The sequence below is a fragment of the Pelodiscus sinensis genome, chromosome 11, assembly GCF_052426305.1.
Source record: "Pelodiscus sinensis isolate ZL-2025 chromosome 11, ASM5242630v1, whole genome shotgun sequence".
Taxonomy (NCBI): domain Eukaryota; kingdom Metazoa; phylum Chordata; order Testudines; family Trionychidae; genus Pelodiscus; species Pelodiscus sinensis.
The window spans coordinates 12883657-12904226 of NC_143062.1; the positions used below are offsets into that span (position 1 = coordinate 12883657).

Genomic DNA, 20570 nt, shown 5'->3' on the forward strand with positions numbered 1-20570 from the left:
GAGGATTCTGACATCAAAGCCCTGAGATCAGACACCCTCCTGTTTACAAGGAATGCCTCCTTCAAAGATAGAGAAGTGAGCACATAGCAAGTGGTTCGAACAGTGGCCCCATGAGTTTAAACAGGACTGAATTAAGGTCCCAGGGAGACATGAGCTTGTGGACTTGAGGGTGAAGTCTATCAAGGCCCCTTTAAAAAAAAACAACAGCTGACTACAGGATTTGTGAACACAGAACAGCTTTGTGCCCTGGGATGGAAAGCTGATATGACAACTAAGTGAACTCTTATAGAGGAGATCAAAAGCCCTTAGAGTTTGAGATAGAAGAGAGAGTCCAGAATCAAGGATTGGGGACAAACCATGTTGCATGACAAATTGAAAACCTTTTTCACTTGGCGAGGTAGGTGGCTCTGTGGAAGGTTTCTTACTGCCCTGGAGGACTTGTCTAGTCTGGTCCAAGCAGAAGAGCTTCAAAGGGTTCAACTCAAGAGCATCTATGCTACGAGGTGCAAAGACTCAAGGTTCAGGTGGTGTAAATGGCTATGGTCTAGTGCGAGAAGGTACGGGAAGAGCGGAAATGGGATCAAGATCTGTACTAGAATGTCCAGTAGAGTGGTGTACCAATGTTGGTGGGCCCATGGCAGGGTTATGAGAATGACATGAGCTCGGGCTCGTCTCATTTTGAGGACCATCTTGTGGATGAGTGGTATAGGCAGAAAAATGAAAAGGAGACATTCTCCCCAGCTGAGGAGAAATGCATCCATGCATGTGCTTGGGCTGAGATTCTAGAATGAGCAGAATTGCTGGCAGTTTCTGTTGTGCCACACTGCAAAGAGGTCTATCTGGGGAAACCTGCACCTCTGGAAGATTGACTGCACGACATCTGGGGAAGACACCACTGTGTGTATGAAAAGACCAATTGAGGCTGTTGGCTAACACTTTTGTACTCCTGGGAGCTATGAAGCCTGTAGGTATTGTGACAGGGTGAGGCCAGAGGGCTACAGGAGAATGACAGAAGGGAAATATATTATCCCTCGATTAAATACGCCTCGGTTCCCAGCGTAAACTAACAATGACAAACCCAGAAACACAGGAAATTGCCAGAATCAGTTAGCGCAATCAAACCAATTAAAACACCTGGAGGATCTAGAATAAGAACATAAGAACGGCCGTACTGGGTCAGACCAAAGGTCCATCTAGCCCAGTATCCTGTCTGCTGACAGTGGCCAGCACCAGGTGCCCCAGAGAGGGTGGACCGAAGACAATGATCAAGTGATTTGTCTCCTGCCATCTCTCTCCAGCCTCGGACAAACAGAGGCCAAGGACACCACTTTATCCCCTGGCTAATAGCCTTTTATGGACCTAACCTCCATGAAATTATCCAGCTTCTCTTTAAACTCTATTATAGTCCTAGCCTTCACAGCCTCCTCTGGCAAGGAGTTCCACAGGCTGACTATATGCTGTGTGAAGAAGAACTTTCTTTTATTCGTTTTAAACCTGCTACCCATTAATTTCATTTGGTGACCTCTAGTTCTTCTATTTAGAGAACTAATAAATAACTTTTCTTTATCAGCCCTCTCCACACCACTCATGATTTTATAGACCTCTATCATATCCCCCCTCAGTCTCCTTTTTTCTAAACTGAAAAGTCCCAGTCATTTTAACCTCTCCTCATATGGGACCCATTCCAAACCCCTAATCCAGTGGTCCCCAACCTTTTGGGGTTGCCGGGCGCCAGGGGGCGTGGCCGTTCGCCCGCCGGGCACCGTGGGGGGCAGGCGGGGGCGGGGCCCCCCCATAGCCGCATTCCGGGGGCCGGCGCTCTCCCATCAAGTGCCGCGCGCCCGGGGCTGGCGCTGGCGCTCTCTGCCCCCCTCCCCCAAGCGCCGGAGGCCGGCGCTGGCGCTCTTTCCCCCTTCCCTCCCCCAAGCGCCGCGCGCCCGGAGCTGGCGCTAGCACTTCCTCCCCCCGCAAGCACCGCGCGCCCGGGGCCAGCGCTGGCGCTCTCCCCCCACATGCGCCACGGGGGGGTGAATCCGCGGCGCCCCCGGGGCCGGCGCTCACCGTGCGCCACGCGCCCGGGGCGGCTCCGGCACCGCGCATGCGCCACGTGTCTGGGGCCAGGCCAGCCCTGAGCACTTGGCGGGCGCAGAGAAATGCCCCCGCGGGCGCCATGGCGCCCGCAGGCACCGTGTTGGGGACCACGGCCCTAATCATTTTAGTTGCCCTTTTCTGAACCCTTTCCAAGGCCAAAATATCTTTTTTGAGGTGAGGAGACCACATCTGTACACAGTATTCAAGATGTGGGCGTACCATAGTTTTATACAGGGGCAGTAAGATGTTCCGGGTCTTATTTTCTATCCCTTTCCTAATAATTCCTAGCATCCTATTTGCCTTTTTGACCGCCGCTGCACACTGTGTGGAAGTTTTCAGAGAACTGTCCACGATAACTCCAAGATCTCTTTCCTGATTTGTCGTAGCCAAATTAGCCCCCATCATACTGTACGTATAGTTGGGGTTATTTTTCCCAATGTGCATTACTTTACACTTATCCACATTAAATTTCATTTGCCATTTTGCTGCCCAATCACTCAGTTTGGTGAGATCATCTTGGAGTCCCTCACAGTCTGCTTCTGTCTTGACTATCCTAAACAGTTTTGTATCATCTGCAACCTTTACTACCTCACTGCTTACCCCCTTCTCCAGATCATTTATGAATAAGTTGAAAAGGATTGGTCCCAGGACTGACCCTTGGGGGACACCACTAGTTACCCCTCTCCAATCTGAAAATTTACCATTTATTGCTACCCTTTGTTTCCTGTCTTTTGACCAGTTCTCAATTCAAGAAAGGACCTTCCCTCTTATCCCATGGCCATGTAATTTACACAAGACCCTTTGGTGAGGGACCTTGTCAAAGGCTTTCTGAAAATCCAAGTATACTATATCTATTGGATCCCCCTTATCCGCATGCTTGTTAACCCCTTCAAAGAACTCTAACAGATTAGTAAGACAGGATTTCCCTTTACAGAAACCATGTTGACTTTTGTCCAACAAATTATGTTCTTCTACATGCTTCACAATTTTATTCTTTACTATTGTTTCAACTAATTTGCCCGGTACTGAAGTTAGACTTACTGGTCTGTAATTGCCCGGATCGCCTCTAGAGCCCTTTTTAAATATTGGTGTCATGTTGGCTACCTTCCAGTCATTAGGTACGGAAGCCGATTTAAAGGATAGGTTACAAACCACAGATAATAGCTCAGCAATTTCCCATTTGAGTTCTTTTAGAACCCTTGGATGAATGCCATCCGGTCCCGGAGATTTGTTAACATTAAGTTTTTCTATTTCTTCCAAAACCTCCTCTAATGACACTTCAATCCGGGACAGTTCCTCAGATTCACCACCCACAAAGGACAGTGCAGATTCAGGAATCTCCCCAACGTCCTCAGCCGTGAAGACTGAAGCAAAGAAATCATTTAGTTTCTCTGCAATGGCTTTATCATCCTTGATTGCTCCTTTTATAGCTTGATCATCTAGGGCAGGGGTCTCCAAACTTTTCAGCCCGAGGGCCGCATTAACTATCAAACAGCAGTTCGGGGGCCGCTTTCACGACGGGGAATTTCAGTTGCCTATTGCGCCCTCTGTCGCAGCGCGGCCGGTACTCTGACCATGCACTCCCTCCAGTGCTGAAGGGGAGGGAAAGGGGGGCCCGGGCCCACCCTCACTCACGGGCCCCAGCCCAGGGCCCTAAGGACACGGAACCAGCTGGCTCCGGTCCGGCTGACGGGGCTCCTGCCGTAACTCGTCAGCCCGCCAACTCTAACGAGTTCTGCCCTGGGCTGCTTCCTTTCCCTCCTCGTGTGACCCTCTACCTCCCCCCACCGTGGGGCGGTCACCTTTGATTCGTCCGTCAGGCTGACGGTCGTATATCCAGACGCCCACCCCTCCCGCCGGGGCTGGTCCTGCCGTCTGGGTGGCCGTCGCGTCTGGACTCCTGAGAAGGGGGGGGGGCTTTTCCCCCTGCTCTCCCCTTCCTCTGCACGCTGTCCTCCCCTCCTGCTTGCCACCGCTCACTCCTTCCCCCCCCCAGGCGGAAGGGGTCACCTTTTTAAAGTTCCCGCCGGGGTTCACGTTCCCCCGCACGTCGCCGGGCGGGCGTTATCACCACCGCCCATCCTGCCCCCTGATTGGCCGGCTGCCCTGTCAGTCTGGGCGGGGGAACGCCGCCCGTGCTAACCCCCGCCCCCTGTGCCATTTGCTGCCGCGCGGCCGCTTGTCAGCGGAGCGGCCCGCTTCTCCTGCCCCGGCGCGGCGTGAGTACACGCCGCACACCCCTGACAGGGCCCCCCCCCGCGGCAAGAAGGGCCCGTTCGGCGGTGCCCCAGGGACGGGCGGGGGTCGCCTCGTCACACCAGCACGCGGAAGAAGGCGGGGCCAGACAAAAAGGTCTCCACGGGCCGGATGAGAGGGCCTCGCGGGCCGCATCCAGCCCACGGGCCGTAGTTTGGAGACCCCTGATCTAGGGGACCCACAGGTTTTTTAGCAGACTTCCTGCTTCTAATGTACTTAAAAAACATTTTGTTATTTCTTTTTGAGTTTTTGGCTAGCTGTTCCTCAAAATCTTTTTTTGCTTTTCTTATTACATTTTTACACTTGATTTGACAGTGTTTATGTTCCTTTCTATTTATCTCACTAGGATTGGACTTCCACTTCTTAAAAGATACCTTTTTGTCCCTCACTGCTTCTTTTACATGGTGGTAAAGCCACGGTGACACTGTTTTAGGTCTCTTGCTATGTTTTTTAATTTGGGGTATACATTTAAGTTGGGCCTCTATTATGGTGTCTTTAAAAAGTTTCCATGCACCTTTCAGGGATTTGGCTCTAGTCACTGTGCCTTTTAATGTCTGTTTAACTAACCTCCTCATTTTTGTGTAATTCCCCTTTTTGAAATTAAATGTCAGGGTGCTGGACTGCTGAGGTGTTCTTCCCACCACAGGAATTTTGAATGTTATTATATTATGGTCACTATTCCCAAGCGGTCCTGTAACGGTTATTTCCTGGACCTGATCCTGCACTCCACTCAGGACTAAATCGAGAATTGCCTCTCCCCTTGTGGGTTACTGCACCAGCTGCTCCAAGAAGCAGTCATTTAAGCCATTGAGAAATTTTATCTCCGCTTCTCTTCCTGAGGTGACATGTATCCAGTCCATATGGGGGTAATTAAAATCCCCCATTATTAGAGAGTTCTCTATTTTGGTAGCCTCTCTAATCTCCCTCAGCATTTCAATGTCAGTATCGCAGTTCTGGTCAGGTGGTCGGTAATATAGCCCTACTGCTAATTTCTTATTATTGGAGCATGGAATTTCTATCCATAGCGATTCTATGGAACATGTTGATTCACTTAATATTTTTATTTCATTTGATTCTACATTATCTTTCACATACAGTGCCACTCCGCCACCCACCCGGCCTGCTCTATTCTTTCGATATATTTTATATCACAGTATGATTGTGTCCCACAGATTTTCCTCATTCCACCAGGTTTCAGTGATGCCTATTATGTCAATCTCCTCATTTAATGAGAGGTACTCCAGTTCACCCATCTTATTAGTCAGACTCCTAGCATTTGTGTACAAGCACTTTAAAAATTTGCCACTGCTTATTTGTCTGCCCTTCCCTGATGCATTGGATTCCTTTGAATGCGGTTGTTTATCTGCTCTGGCCCATGGTTTGCCCTCTCCCCTCCTCTCTTTCTGACTACAGCTTAGAGAGTCTCTATCAATGGATTCTCCTCTAAGAGAAGTCTCCCTCCGATTTACGTGCATCTCCGCACCAATCGGCTTTCCCCCATCTCTTAGTTTAAAAACTTCTCTACGGCCTTTTTAATGTTTAGTGCCAGCAGTCTGGTTCCACCCTGGTTTAGTTGGAGCCCATCCTTCTTGTATAGGCTCCCCCTCTCCCAGAAGTGTCCCCAGTTCCTAATAAATCTAAACCCCTCTTCCCTACACCATCGTCTCATCCACGCATTGAGACTCTGAAGCGCTGCCTGCCTACCTGGCTCTGCGCGTGGAACTGGAAGCATTTCTGAGAATGCCACCAGAGGGGTCCTGGATTTCAGTCTCTTTCCTAGCAGCCTAAATTTGGCCTCCAGGACATCTCTCCTACCCTTCGCTATGTCATTGGTACCGACATGTACCACGACCACCGACTCCTCCCCAGCACTACATATAAGTCTATCTAGATGCCTCGAGAGATCCGCAACCTTCGCACCAGGCAGGCAAGTGACCATACGGTTCTCCCGGTCATCACAAACACAACTATCTATGTTTCTAAAGATTGAATCACCCACTACTAACACCTGCCTCTTCCTAACTGGCATTCCCTCCTCCTCAGAGGTATCCTCAGTGCAAGAGGATACCGCAACATCCTCTGGGAGGAGGGTCCCAACTACGGGATGGTTTCCCTCTGCTCCCATTGAATGCTCTGTTCCCTTGAGACTTTCATCCTCCTTAAGAGCACTGGGGCTCTCAGACTGGAGGTGGGACAGTACTACAGTGTCCCAGAAAGACTCATCAACATATCTCTCTACCTCCCTTAGCTCCTCCAGTTCAGCCACCCTGGCCTCCAAAGCCCGAACTCGGTCTCTGAGGGTCAGGAGCTCCTTGCAATGAGTGCACACATATGCCACCCGCCCACAGGGCAGGTAATCATACATGTTACACTCAACGCAATAAACAGGATAGCCCCCACTCTGCTGCTGGGCTTCTGTCTCCATGTTTGTAATGAATAAGTTTAAGTGTGAATGGGATTCTTTTTAAACCTCTGGAATACAGATTATTCTAAGAGTTATGTTTTAAAGAAGGCCCAAAGTCACTAGTGCCCTCTAACCTCCCCCTCTAAACTCCCTCTCCAAACTCTCCTGTTAGCTGTTCCTGTTTGCAAGCTCCCTGGTCGCTGAGTCACAGGCTTATATAGCTCTGGTAGCCCCTCCCCCTGACTGAGGCTCAGCCAATTAACAGAGGCTTCTAGGTTTCAAGTGAGCAAGGCTAATCAAGACTTCTGGAGCTAATGAAGAACCCATTGAGACTGGGTAAAAAGGGCTCCCCTTCTGTTAGTACACTGTGTGCAAAAAGCTTGAAGAGAAGGTACTGTAGAAGGTCTGGGAAGAGCAAGCACAAGCAGGTACCAAGCAGGAAGAGCCTGCAGCAAAGAAGGTGCTGGTGAGGGCCATGGAGAAGTGGCCCAGGGGATCGTAGCTATCACACTGCTGGTACTGCAGACACTGCAGGCAGCTTCTATTACAGGTCTTGGGCTGGAGCCCGGAGTAGTTGGTAGGCCCTTCCACCACCAACTCCTTTTTCAGTACCAGAAAAGGACTAACTTTGGTAAAGGTGATTATCCTACCCATATCACTTGAAGGGAGAAGTAGAGAGTAGAAGATTTGGTTTCCTCTCTTTTCCCCTTGCTGGCTAATGATGAGGGGGGTAACTCACCAAACAGTAAGTTGGTGCCTAGAAAACAGGCTAAAGTAAAGGCTTCTGTGAGCCTCTGAGGTGAGAAATCTGCCTGAAAGCGCAGAACCAATCAAGGAAGAGGAGGAGTTTTGTCACAATACAGAAGTCCCATAACCTCAGGGTCTCTTGACACAGGGAAGAGTAGTGTGCATCCCCAGTTGTTTGATCTAGAACATTGATGTTGTGCTGTCCGTCAAAACTGACACACAATGGCCCGTCAGGTGGGTCCAGAAAGCTTGGCATGCAAAGCACACCTCCATGAGATCCCTGATGCTTATGTGAAGGTTCATATCAGGAGGAAACCAAAGGCCTTGAGTTTTGAGGCCTTCTAGGTGGGCTCCCCTAAGTCTGATGCAGTCATCACTAAGGTTTGAAGTGGGTGCAGCGGCACAAAAGGGATTTTAAAACACATCTGCTGCTGACTGAGCCACCACAGGAAGGTGAAGGAGAATGAATCTTACTCTCGCATGATGTACCACATATGTACATGAAGCCATGTGACCCAGCAGCTTCAAGTAGTTCCTGCCTGTAGTAGTGGGAAACCTTCTGAGCCCATGAATGATTGTGGTCATGGCCAGAAACCTCTCCACTGGGAGGTAAGCCCTTGCTTGAAATTAGTCCAGTACTGTCCTAATGCAGCAGTTCCCAACTGCCAGGCTGCAGCCCGACATATGCTAGGCCATGGCAGCTCTGGGGGGCCAGGGCTGGGGTACACTGCTCCCACCGCAGCTGTTGGGAGATACGTGTTCTGACCAATCTCTCAGCAAACCAGTGCTGGGCAGGGGCCAGTTCTCTCCCAGAGACATAGAACCGCACTTTGCTGTGCAGCAGGAGGGCCACACAAAGCCTGATACAGCAGCCTTAAAGCAGCTGCAACCTGGGCAGCAGTACTCAGCTAGTGGCTAGGAGGCCACACAGGGCTAGGTGAGGAGGATGGGGCAGACACTGGATGGGGTGTCTAGTGCTGGTGGGCTTTGGGGGTGGGGGACTCTAAGAAGTGGAGAGTTAATACAGGTGACTGGGGGCTTGCACTGAGGGGTGTGCAGTGGGGCTCTGGTAAAAGGAGGCTAGCACTGGGGAGTCTGGTGGTGGGGGCTCTAAGGGACAGGGGGCAAGCACTGAAACATTTGGGATGGGGGCTGGGCACTAGGGAGCTGTGAGGGTGGGAGGCTGGCACTGGAGAGGGTTGAGTGCAGGGGAACCCGGGGTCAGTGGCTAGCGCTGGTGGTAGTGGAGGGGTGGAGGTTAGGGCTGGCACTGGAGAACTCTAAGGGCTGGAGCTTTTGGCAGATCGATTACATTTTATGTGCATAATGAATACACACACGTGCAAATAGTATGTTACCAGTACACCAAAAATTTGTGAATGGGCTTGCCGGTGCCTGGTATAAAGAAGTTTGGGAACCACTGTCATAGTGAATTCTATCCTCTGGACCAGAGAAAGAGTGGATTGTGTTTCTTTGAGGAAGAGGTTTAGATTGTCAAATGTGGCTCTGAGGAGGTTCACGTGGGTCTCTACTTGACTCCTGGACTGGCCTTTGATGAGACAATCACCTGGTATCGAAACACTACCTGACGCCTGCAGAGGAAGGTGGTGACAACTGCCATGCATTTTGTGAACATTCAAAGGACTGAGGATAGGCTGAAAGGGAGCACTGTGAATTGATAGTATATACTACAAATCTTAAGTACTTTCTGTGGGATTGGTAGAACAAGATGTAGAAGTACGTATCCCTCAAGTCGAGGGGGGCGTGCCAGTCCTTCGGATCCAGATAGGGAAAGGGTTGGCAATAATTTCTGAAGTGCCATACATCACCCCAGAAAGGGCAGGGCTCAAGCAGAAGGGAAGGGGCCAGGACACTTCCCTGCTTCCCCACCCACAGACCATGATTGGTCTGGTGGTGGGGGAGCGAGTGAATTCTTTGCCCTCCCCCCCACAGGCGCCCATGCCCCTGATGGTGGGAGAAGACTTCATGCACACCCCTTCTGCCCCCAGGCCAATCAGGGTTTGGGGGCAGGTAGAGCGCGCGAAGTCTCTTCCCGCCCCCCCAGGAGCGCATGGTGCTTCAGCTGCAGACTCCTTGCAGGGCAGGGCAGTAGAAACTTCATGCACTCACCCCCGCCCCCAGTCCCTGATTGGCCTGGGGACAGAAGAGGGAGTGCATGATGTCTCCTCCCACCATCAAGTGCAGAATTGGCCTGGGGTGGGGAAGCAGCAGGGCCGTGTCAGGCTGGATCAACCTGCTCAGCAGGCAAAATCCAGTCCACAGAGGCCCTTTTGTCCACCCTGAGATAGGGAATTATGAATGACAGAAACAAACGTGATGAACTTGAGCTTCTATACAAAGTTGTTGAGTTGCCACAGGTACAAAATGAGACAAAGCCCACCCTTGGCTTTTGGTATTAGCAAGTAACAGGAGTAAAACCCTTCTTCCCTGTGTTCTCAAGGGACTTCATGAACAACCCTTACAGATAGCGGTGACTTAACCCCCTGAATTAGGAGTTGATGAGAAGGGCCCCTGAAGAGGGACTGAGAGTGGGGATGGAATAATACCACAATGTTTAAGTTGATGGTTTGCCTTTCATGAACATTCATTTGTTCTTACAGGGAAAAGATGGCATGATTGTTTCTCCTGATTCTAACATACAGCTGGCACTGCAAAGAGATGACAGTGTACCTAAAGTGCCACCAACCAAGGATACAGGTAAGATTTAGAAATGTTACAATATTAAGCTCTCTAAAAGATACTGTTCCATATAAAAATAAGAGTTCAGTGAAGGACAACTGCACATAGCACTCACCTTTTCATTTATAAAAAAAGATGTTCATGAGCTAGGTGTGGTTTCTGCTAACTTCAGTGTGGAAATTTTAAAAAAGCTTCAGATAAAACTGAACTGCATATTTTCTGAATGTAGCTGATGCTCCTATCACATCCTGTAGGCAAACAAAATATTGAATGGCCAAATGAAAGCATAATAAAGCTAGACAATTCCACAGAAGCTAAAAATATGAATTGACTATCAAGCAAAAACTTAGCAAAGCTTTTGATATGGTCTCCCACAATATTCTTGCCAGCAAATTAAGGGGGTATGGATTGGATAAATGGACTGTGAGATGGAGAGAAAGCTGGCTAGAGGCCCAACTGGTAGTGATCGGCGCTTGATGTCAGGTTGGCGATCAGTTTCTAGCCGAGTGCCCCAAAGATCGGTTCTAGGGCTGGTTTTGTTCAACATCTTTATTAATAACTGGGATGAGGGGATGGATTACACCCTCAGCAAGTTTGCAGATGACTCTAAGCTAGGGGGAGAGGTAGATACGTTGGAGGGCAGGAATAGGGTCCAGACTGAGCTAGTCAGATTAGAGGATTGGGCCAAAAGAAACCTGATGAAGTTCAAAAAGGACAAGTGTAGAGTCCTGCACTTGGGATGGAAGAATCCCAAGCATTGTTGCTGGCTAGGGAACGAATGGCTAAGTAGCAGAAAAGGACCTGGAGATTACAGTGGATGAGAAGCTGGATATGAGTTAACAGTGTGCCCTTGTAGTCAAGAAGGTGAATGGAATATTAGGTTGCATTAGGAGGAGCATTGCCAGCAGATCTGGAGAAGTGATTATTCCCCTTTATTTGGGTCTGGTGAGGCCACATCTGGAATATTGCGTCCAGTTCTGGGCCCCCCACTACAGAAAGGATGTGGACACACTGGAGAGGGTCCAGCGGAGGGAAACCAAAATGATTAGGGGGCTGGAGCACATGACCTATGAGGAGAGGCTGAGGGATTTGTCTGCAGAAGAGAAGAGTGAGGGGGGGTATTTGATAGCAGCCTTCAACTTCCTGAAGGGAGGTTCCAAAGAAGATGGAGAGAGACTGTTCACAGTAGTGACAGATGGCAGAACAAGGAGCAATGGTATCAAGTTACAATGGGGGGAGGTCTAGGTTGGATATTAGGAAAAACTATTTCCCTAGGAGGGTGGTGAGGTACTGGAATGGGTTACCTAGGGAGGTGGTGGAATCTCCATCCCTAGAGGTTTGTAAGTCTCAACTTGACAAAGCCCTGGCTGGGATGATTTAGTTGGGATTGGTCCTGCCTTGGGCAGGAGGCTGGACTTGATGACCTCCTGAGGTTTCTTCCAGCTCTATGATTCTATGAAAATAAATACATGTGCCTTATATCATATTCCAAAGTTCGACTAATATTGAAATGAAATGTGGTCACCACAGTCTTTATGCGGCGTCTTTGGCTGGCTGGCTGGAGGTAAATGGCTATTATCCTTTAAAGGCTCTCTCTCAACAATATGTGACTAAGAACAGGGATAAGTTAGGGAAGGGGTCACTGTCCTTTCTGCAGACTGGAATGCAATGAGGGAGTCGAACTCACACAGCCCCAGAGAAGCTGTCTTTTACCTGGATCAGGCTCCCACTTACTCAGCCATAACATTGGCAAAATAATTGGATTTCTACATGGCCATCACTGTGGGCATTATTCTAGATGCTCTTTTTCTTGGTGCCCAAAGCAGAGTGAGGGGGCTTTTTTGATCTTCTTCACAGAAGACTGGAACCCAGGAGAGTGTATTCTGGGGTGGAGATTAAGTTGTGTTCAGGGGTGGGGATTAATTTATAAAGTCACAACAGTAAGTAAAAATTATCTTCACTGGACAGCTGTCATAATTATTAGCAGTTATCACATTAAAATGGACTGGGAAAGGATTTGAAAGAAAGCATCCCTTAAAGGACCTGTGAAAGAGGAAGCACTGGAATTTTTACATCTGGAACAGCATGCTGCCAACCTCTCTCTTTCTGTAGCCCCACAAGGGTATGGCTATGACAAGGTTGTGGATTATGAGGAAGTGATTAAGGAAATAATCATGACCTGCACTATATAATTTATTGCAAGGCTCCTTTGAATATTTACAGTGAATAAAACTAAAGCCAAATTACACCATAACAATTGTCTACTGTCTATCTTATGGCATCACCAGAAAATGGGTGAAGTGAAAAAACTAGAGACACTTCCATGGAGAGCTTTCTGAACTCAGAACCTCAACTTCAGTAAGGAGCAGAATATGTCTGTACTATGAATAGAGAGAACTTAACTTAGCAGAGGTTTATATGTGACAACCAATATCTTGAAATGTATCCAGAAACTAATTAGAATCAAAATTAAAAGGGCACAATATGCTCCATAGAAGGAACACGGTTATGATTACTGCAGCTACATTCTCCATTAGCTCAAGTTTCCCAGTTGTTTTGAAGAGTACCATCTACAGATAGGATTTTCTGTAATTAACATGACACGTTCTCCATGTGAAAGGAAAAAAATAAATAAAAAAAACCCCACCCACATCCCCCCCCCAAAAAAAACCCAAATTAAAAAAAATTTAAAAAAAAATCTTCTTGTCAAAAAGAAATGAAATGAAACGAAACACTCTTTAGGACATGTGTATCCCAAAATCCACAACCACACTATGATTTAACAAGATCTTCAAGTTGCAAATTCTAACAATTTGTTCAAGAAAAAATTACAGCCTCCATCGTCTACAGACATTTCCCCAGCTAACGAACATTCTCTGAAATGAATAATCTGCCAGTTATGAAACAATAGTAAGCAAAGGTAAAGTGTACACTCAGACTCCAATGAAACAGCCAAGCAATGCTGAGCATCAAAAGCATATTGATGGCACTGCTTCTACAACCACATCACTATTACCTGTCTTCACATACATGCTGAGCAAACGGAGTCAAAAGGTCAAGATCTCAAATCTGAGGCATGCGATTAAATGCCAGGCTATGAATGGGGTCCAAACCTCTCCATGGAAAGAAGAAACTGAAGACTTAACAATTCTCAGTTTAACAATTAACAATTTTCTTTGTTAGGTGGATAGCAAAAAGTACCACCTATACACCATACCCATATCCAGTGCTTTTTTTTGGGGGGGTATATTAAAAAAAAAAAAGTGTCGGTACTAGGGTTCCAATGGTTTTGTTGAGGGGAATAAAAGCCAGGGAAAAGTTTGTTGAGAAAAAAAACAACCCAAAACAACGGGTCCGAACAGATCCGAAATGCGGTCACAGCCCCTTTGATTGCTGCGTGTCCAGCATGAGTGCTCCCAGGAACAGCTGGGGCTATGCTGAAGAAAAGCGGCGAGTGCGCCCAAAAAAAGCATACTGTCACAAAAAAAGCATATCCATGCAAAATGGCTAAAAGACTCAGTACCACGAAGAGTTAGAGATTAGAAAAACAAAAGATTAATTCAAAGCTGCAACATTAACTTTGAGGCAATATCTTAATTTTCTTGATTCCATGAATAGGCCATTTGCCTTAGCATCCTTTGCTGCAGAATTGTGCTCTAGAATCAGGTAGATAAAAATTAAATCGGCTTTGAGTAAAAACCTATGTATAGTTTTCATTAAAATACATCATAGCTCAAAGATATCTCATCATGGAATAGGGATTATAAATACTATGCCAGTCGGAGTCAGTGCTCAGTCCAGAAGATACCATCAGAGATGCTTAGTTTTGCAGTTCTCAAACTGTGGATTTGTGTCTCCACAGATAACATGCTTGTTAACAGCAAAAATGTTTTTAAATTAATAAAGAATATATAGAGGAGAAAATAACTTACCTCAATCCTATTGTACCTCTGCAAATTTGTGTACTCAGAGTCAATCCCTTACCTCTCTCTAAAAGTGCAAAGTTTCAAAAAGTTCAGTGAAAAGAAGCCAATATTTTAAGTTTTTCATGTTGACCTGGCAGACATAGACTATTTAATTTCTATCTATATATAAAAACAGTTTTTACTGTAGGATGACACCCTCAACCCCTCCCCTTCACCCTAAGCCACATGGCTTCCCCTCTCCCCTGTGCTCAGCGGAAGCCACAAAGCCGCCTCTGTGCTGGAGGGAGTGGGGGAAGGGAGGCACGAAACGGGAGCCACATGGCCTCTAGCCCAGCCTGCCAAAGTTTCAGCCTGGCCTAACGCTCTGGCAGCAGGAGGAAGAGAGTAGGGTTGCCAGATGGTTTCAACAAAAATACCGGACACACTTGACATTACCTCACAATCTACATTACATCTTATTTAGAAAATATCGAACATTTATATTTTCTCAATTTGTTTCCCAAACAGGAAGCTCAAATATTGGACTGTCCAGTTCAAAACCGGACACCTGGCAACCCTAGAAGAGAGCCAGGCCTGCCGCAGCAAGGTCTGTGGCAGTAGGGACAGGAGCTGAAAGCTATGTGGCTCCCAGGCTACTTGGCTTCCCCCTTTTTCTGGGGAAGAGGGCTCCAGGGAGCCAGCAGGATCAGGGAGGTGGCATCCACCCTATGGCGCCACAGACTGCTTCAGAGAAGGCAGTGGTGGCGCTTGGCTGGGGCAGACAGCCAGGAAGCAGAGTGGCCTGACTCCACATATGGCAGCAGCCTCACTCTGCCCGCTCGGTCCTGGGTGCCTGGAGTCGCAGCCGGGACCTGCTTAAGAAGAACAAAGGGAGGCGAGGCATCTTCCGTCTCAGTGAGCCAACGCAGCACCATGGGATCTCGGGCCCTGAACAGAGACATGCCACAGCCTATAGCAGCTAGAAGCCCACAGAGATGCTTCTGTTCCCCCGCGCACCCTCGGCTGCGGGTCGCTGGTGGGCAAGAAGGAGGAGGGAGAGTTGGCCCTCCGTCTCCTCATGCGAACAGGACTCCCAGCCCAATCCCACAATGTACAGGGCACACCAGGCTCCTTCAATGCTGTGCTGCACAGACTGGGGGTTAACCCCTCTGCCCCGCAATCTGGCCTGGTCTCCCCCGCATTGGCTCTGCACCACTCAGGCCAGCTATTAACCCCCTCCCCCACACTCCGCCCAACCCCTGAATGGCCTCCGCATGGACTCTTTACTGGCAATCCAGTGGGTCCATGCTTTATCAAACTCTATGGGGATTTTCAGGGAGTGAATGAGGGGGTTCCGTAACTCGTGGATTTCTGCCATGTTAGACTGCAATTCCTACAGCGGACAGCTCACTTACTCACCAGATCAGCGGTCGGGGTCACCAATGTAGTAGTTCAGGACAGTGATACAGTAAATTCAAGATTCACTGGTATGGCATCCTGACAGATCTCCTGCTCTTTCAGTGGTATTAAACATTCAGCTGCATATGTTTTTGTATGCTCCCTCGGTATACATTGCCAGCTCTGTGCAGGTAGCTAGCATAATAGACTTCACAAGAGCCCCCAAAGACCACGGACTCAGATAAGATACAAAGGCACCAAAGTCATCTTTGTTGTCAGTAGCCAGATGGCTTCTGAGCCCCTACATATTTGTACCCAGGACAATGGACACTGCTCAGTCGATAGTATGGATTTCACTATTGCCACCCAGGCCGGCCAAAGAGTTACGTGAGGTACCCCAATATTTATAGACCAAAATGAACCATCTATGATATACATCACATATATCATCTTACACATTAATGACACGTTTGGTACCTCCCCTTGTACTTTTCTCCAAAGCATTCACTACCCATTCTTATGCTTTCACTCTTGTTGTTTCAAATTATTTTATCATGTTCTCAGTTAGCTGTCCTTGTACTAATGGAATGTGTTTACATACTTCATGTGCTTCTATCCGTGCAAGCAGTTCTAGTGCCAAGAGACACTGACTTACAGGCAAACATTTGCTTTTGACAGGACCTGTCTATTACTCATAGTATAACTCATGCTTACTTTGGTTCCAGCCCCAGGCCCATGCTTCAGGATCTTTCTCTCGCCTACATTGGAGAAATGGACATTACAGAATAGTAAACAATTAAAACACAATTATATATAAAGGCCTCCTTTGCAATGTCACTACTCTAAATTTCTGTTTTACTTCTCATACACATAGTCTTGTGGGACATGCTGTAGCAATGCTTATCCCAGTATAGCAAAACACTCAGCCTATAACTTACAGTTATCATAACAGCCCTATTAGGAGTGTGTTCTTATTGTGGCACTAAATTTAAAAGGGCCTGGCTACTGCAATCATAAAACTACATTCTTCAACCAAAATCCTGGGCCTAACATTCCCAGGCCCATCATATGGAACTTAACACAATTGGTAAATACAATCTATCAGTCATACGAGAGAACATGCAGACTAAAGGACAGATGGGGCATGAATGTGTGAATGACAAAGAAAGGTGGCCACGTAACAACATTTAGCCCACCAGGTCACCTTCAGTCCATGCATTATGCTTTTCCGGGACAAAAGTGGGGGAAGTAACACCAAATAGCATTATTTGTGTATTTACATCTTTTAAGATCTGCTTCGGAAATGCTGATGTTGTTATAAACAAAAGTTTTCATAGGGTTCCCTGGTCAATAATGAGAAGCACTTGGTTACTTTTGTATGTACAATTGTTGTGTCTTGTTTTTAAAAACTGAAGCATGTGTTCTTTACAGCTACTTAAGAGAAAGCAGTTGTTTTGAAATGGAAGCTGTTTTCATTACTAGTTGAAGTACAGAAAAGAGTGAAATGAAAATATTACCCTGTTCATCTTTCTGAGTAACAATTTCCACATCAGTAACATATCCAAACTTTCTGAATCTTTCCTGCAGTTCAGCCTCAGAAACTGTATGGCCAAGTCCTCCAACATATAAGCATTTTAAAACTTTTATTTTCTCCATATTAAAAAATGAAATTGTTTTATCCTTCTGTTAAAAAGCAACAAAAAAAATGAGTATTAACACTTTTCTGAGATAGAGTTTATCAGTCACTATGGCTACGTCTACACTGCACCATAGTTTGGAATAAGACACAATTTGAGCTATACATACTGCATATCTTATTTTGATCTTATTTCAAAATAGCTTATTTTGTAATTTCGCACTGTGTACACAGCGCCAAATTTCAAAATAACCCGCTATTCTGAAATGTCCTTTACTCTTCGTGGAATGAGGCTCACAGGAACCTTGGAATAGCGAACCCTAAATAATGGGCTTGCTGTTAAGACCCAGGATAGCTATTTTGAGATTCTCCAGTAACCTGAAATAATGTTGCAGTGTAGACGTAACCTATGTGGGTACTTCCAAGAGATGACCCATATTCTGCACTTACCTTAGAGCAGAATCCCACAATTCAGCTCACTTTCTGATGTGAATTATCAGGTTGTAGCAGCCCTTTTCCCACCAACCTTACCAGAACAAGTCCAACAGGATTTGGACCCTGGCCTAGGGATGTTAAAATGTGTTTAATTAAGTAATCATGTAATTTCTGGAAATGTCAGTGGTTAGACTGTCAGATCCTTGGGAGCCGGTGTATGCAGGGAACCAGTTTTGAGCACATGCCTCCTGCCTCCCTCCCCCAATCCCTGAGCTGATGCCTCTGTATCAAAAGCAGCAGCACTGGGGCATAGGGGCAGGTGGGTCTCCGAGAGCCAATTCCCTATGCGTACCAGGAACCCACATGTAACCATGAATAGGAACCTGCATGTAACCTGGGCTCATCGGTTAACCATGTACAAGGTTACATTTCCATATCCCTAGAAACTGTTATGGAATGTTCTCTGGGAGCTGTGACCCATGGGTGAAAGCAGTGATGAAACAGCATATCCAGAACAGAATAGGACTTATTTAACAATCGGAATATGTCACATTGAGAGAATGAGATTAAAGTAACAAAAGTCCTCTACAAAGGTTTCTGATGATCTCAATGGTAAATAGATCTGGGAGCATTTTCTGGATCATTAGGTTTAACATTGAAATACTCAATTTGCCTTCTCCCCCCCTCCCCCCCCTTTAAACATTTTATAGAACATTTAACAGGTTTAGAAACACAGTATCAAAAAGCTTTCAAGGCTCTCCTGAAGTCTATTATGCTAGCTACCTGCGCAGAGCTGGCACTATATACTGAGGGAGCATAAGAAAACACACACAGCTGAATGTTTATCATCACTGACGGTGCCAGAAATATGTCAGAACGCCACACCAGTGAATCCTGAATTTACTGTATCTCTATCCTGAACTACTTCAGGGGCCTAATTTCCTCACCCTCACCACCACCACCACCACCACCATCACCACCCCCTGAGATGTCACAAAGGGGTGGCCTGGCAGCATTCAGACCAGCTGCCAACTCGCTGTAGCTGTTTCCTTGCTGGTTAGGCTGCCCATTTGTAGGCAAGGGCAGGATGTGTACGGGGAGGGAGGAAGGGTGGTAAGGTGTATGTGAGGAGGGGTGGTTCGGTAAAGGGGGACCGGGGATGTGAAGGAGATATAGGAATGGAGGCGGGGGGATGAGCAAGAGGAGGGGCTAGGGAGGACAGTGGGTGTAGGAATGGAGGTAGGGAGTGGGGGTGTAGGGATGGAAGTGGGGGTATGGATAGAAAGGCGGTTGGCTGTGGGCCATGGAGCTCTCCTCCCCACAGCAATGTGCACTCTTCCCTGCAAGCTGAATCCGGAACAGTGCCCCCAGGTTTCCTCCTCCTCTCCCCTTCCCTGCATGAAGCCGGCACTGGCACTGTAATCTTGAGGGTGGGGGGAGAGAGGGGAGAGATTTGAAGTCTGGAGCACCAGGCAGTTGGCGCCCTGAGTGCCGGCCAAGCAGAGGCTCCCCACCGCATCTTGGAGCGCGGGGTCCCAGAGCACAGCAAGGGGCCACTGCTGCCACCCCTGCTGTCCCCTGGCTTGGCTGTGGCCCTCCTCCCACGGCCAGAGGCGGGGCTGAGACCAGGGCTGCCACTAGGGAGAAGGGTGAGTGGGCCAGGGCGAGAGATTAGTTGGGGGAGCCAAAAGGCCAGGGATGGTGTGGCCACCAGCTGTCCCCTTCCCGGTGGCGCTCCCAAATGACCTGGGCTGATGTGGCCCCAGCCCTCGCTAGCAGATGGGGGGGGGGGGAAGGGTGAGCCAAACCTGCCTACCCCCAGGGACAGGGGGGATTGGCAAGAATAGCGAGCAGGGGGCACTGCCCCCTAGTTTATTTTTTTTTTAAAGTTTCATTAACTATTTTACTTTAAATAAACTTTAACAAAAACAAAGCCTAAAATAAAGTAAACATCAACATTAAGTAATTCACTAATTATTTTATCAGACACCTCTAGTAAATGGACATTTCCCTCATTTCCCAAAGCTTCCCAAAACTGTCTCTCAATGAGCCAAAAGCTCCAAGTATTTCCCTACACTACTAACAAAACCTTCATCTTTACCCGTAAACTCTTCTACAATGCTAATGTTATAATACAATGTTACAATCCAATGTTAATATAAAAATCGTGGCACAATAAAAATTAAAACAGCAGTGGCAAAGTAAATACAATTAGTAAAGTATCAGGTTCACTTTTTTCATTAAATATTAACTCATTCATTGCCTGTATTTTTTAAAGTAAATCAAGGTGGTGAACAATTTCTAATCTGTCACAGGATCCAAGAATCTGAAAGAAGTATTTTTGTACAGCTTGCACAGTACACAGGTCATGCTCATTACCTTATATCTTATTTATGGTCTCACTGAGTGATGCAAATGGAGCCTTTTGCCTCTCAAAGATTTTTTTTCTACTATGACTTGAAAGCAATCATTTTAATGAAGATAAGTGACATTACAATCAATTGTACTGAATGCCTACACAGCAAACTAATTGAAAAATATAGCTGAGTAATTGTGACAAAAGGTGTTTCAGGAACAGATTACAAAAAAAGCTAAAATGCGTAAATAGAAAAACATGAATCTTAGTAAAAGGGACATCTAAGAAAAAGGATCTGATTGGGAATCTTTTTTGACCATGAGACTAAATATACAAAATCCTAATCTTAACTAAATTAAATTCTATTTTTTGTGTTAGTTTAAAAATTGATAGTCAATAAAAGCTTTCTACTGACACAAAAAACGAAATTATTTGTTAACAGATTTGCCCACTTGTCTTCTCTGTGTGTGTTTAAGTGGATCAGTATACTGTGAAGAAATTGATATTACTGCTATTCCCCCTCTGCCAAAGGAAACAGCCTATCTTTATGCACGATTCAACAAAATAAAGAGAGTAGCAGTCTCAGATTTTGCTGATATTCGTAAGTACATTTAGACTTTAATCTTTTTCGTTTGGTGATAT

General features: G+C 46.8%; 2 protein-coding genes across 4 annotated transcripts in view; one reads left to right on the forward strand and one right to left on the reverse strand.

Annotated features, from left to right (window-relative positions):
• CENPP (centromere protein P) overlaps positions 1 to 20570 on the reverse strand; it is a 295796-nt gene that overhangs the window by 225896 nt on the left and 49330 nt on the right. The gene's annotated exons all lie outside the window — the stretch shown is intronic.
• The window catches only part of OGN (osteoglycin), a 38094-nt gene that overhangs the window by 9870 nt on the left and 7654 nt on the right, over positions 1 to 20570 (forward strand). The window contains exons 3-4 of the mRNA XM_006127563.5: positions 10120 to 10216; positions 20371 to 20529. Coding sequence (XP_006127625.3) covers positions 10120 to 10216; positions 20371 to 20529 — 256 coding nt within the window. The remainder of the gene's footprint in view (positions 1 to 10119; positions 10217 to 20370; positions 20530 to 20570) is intronic.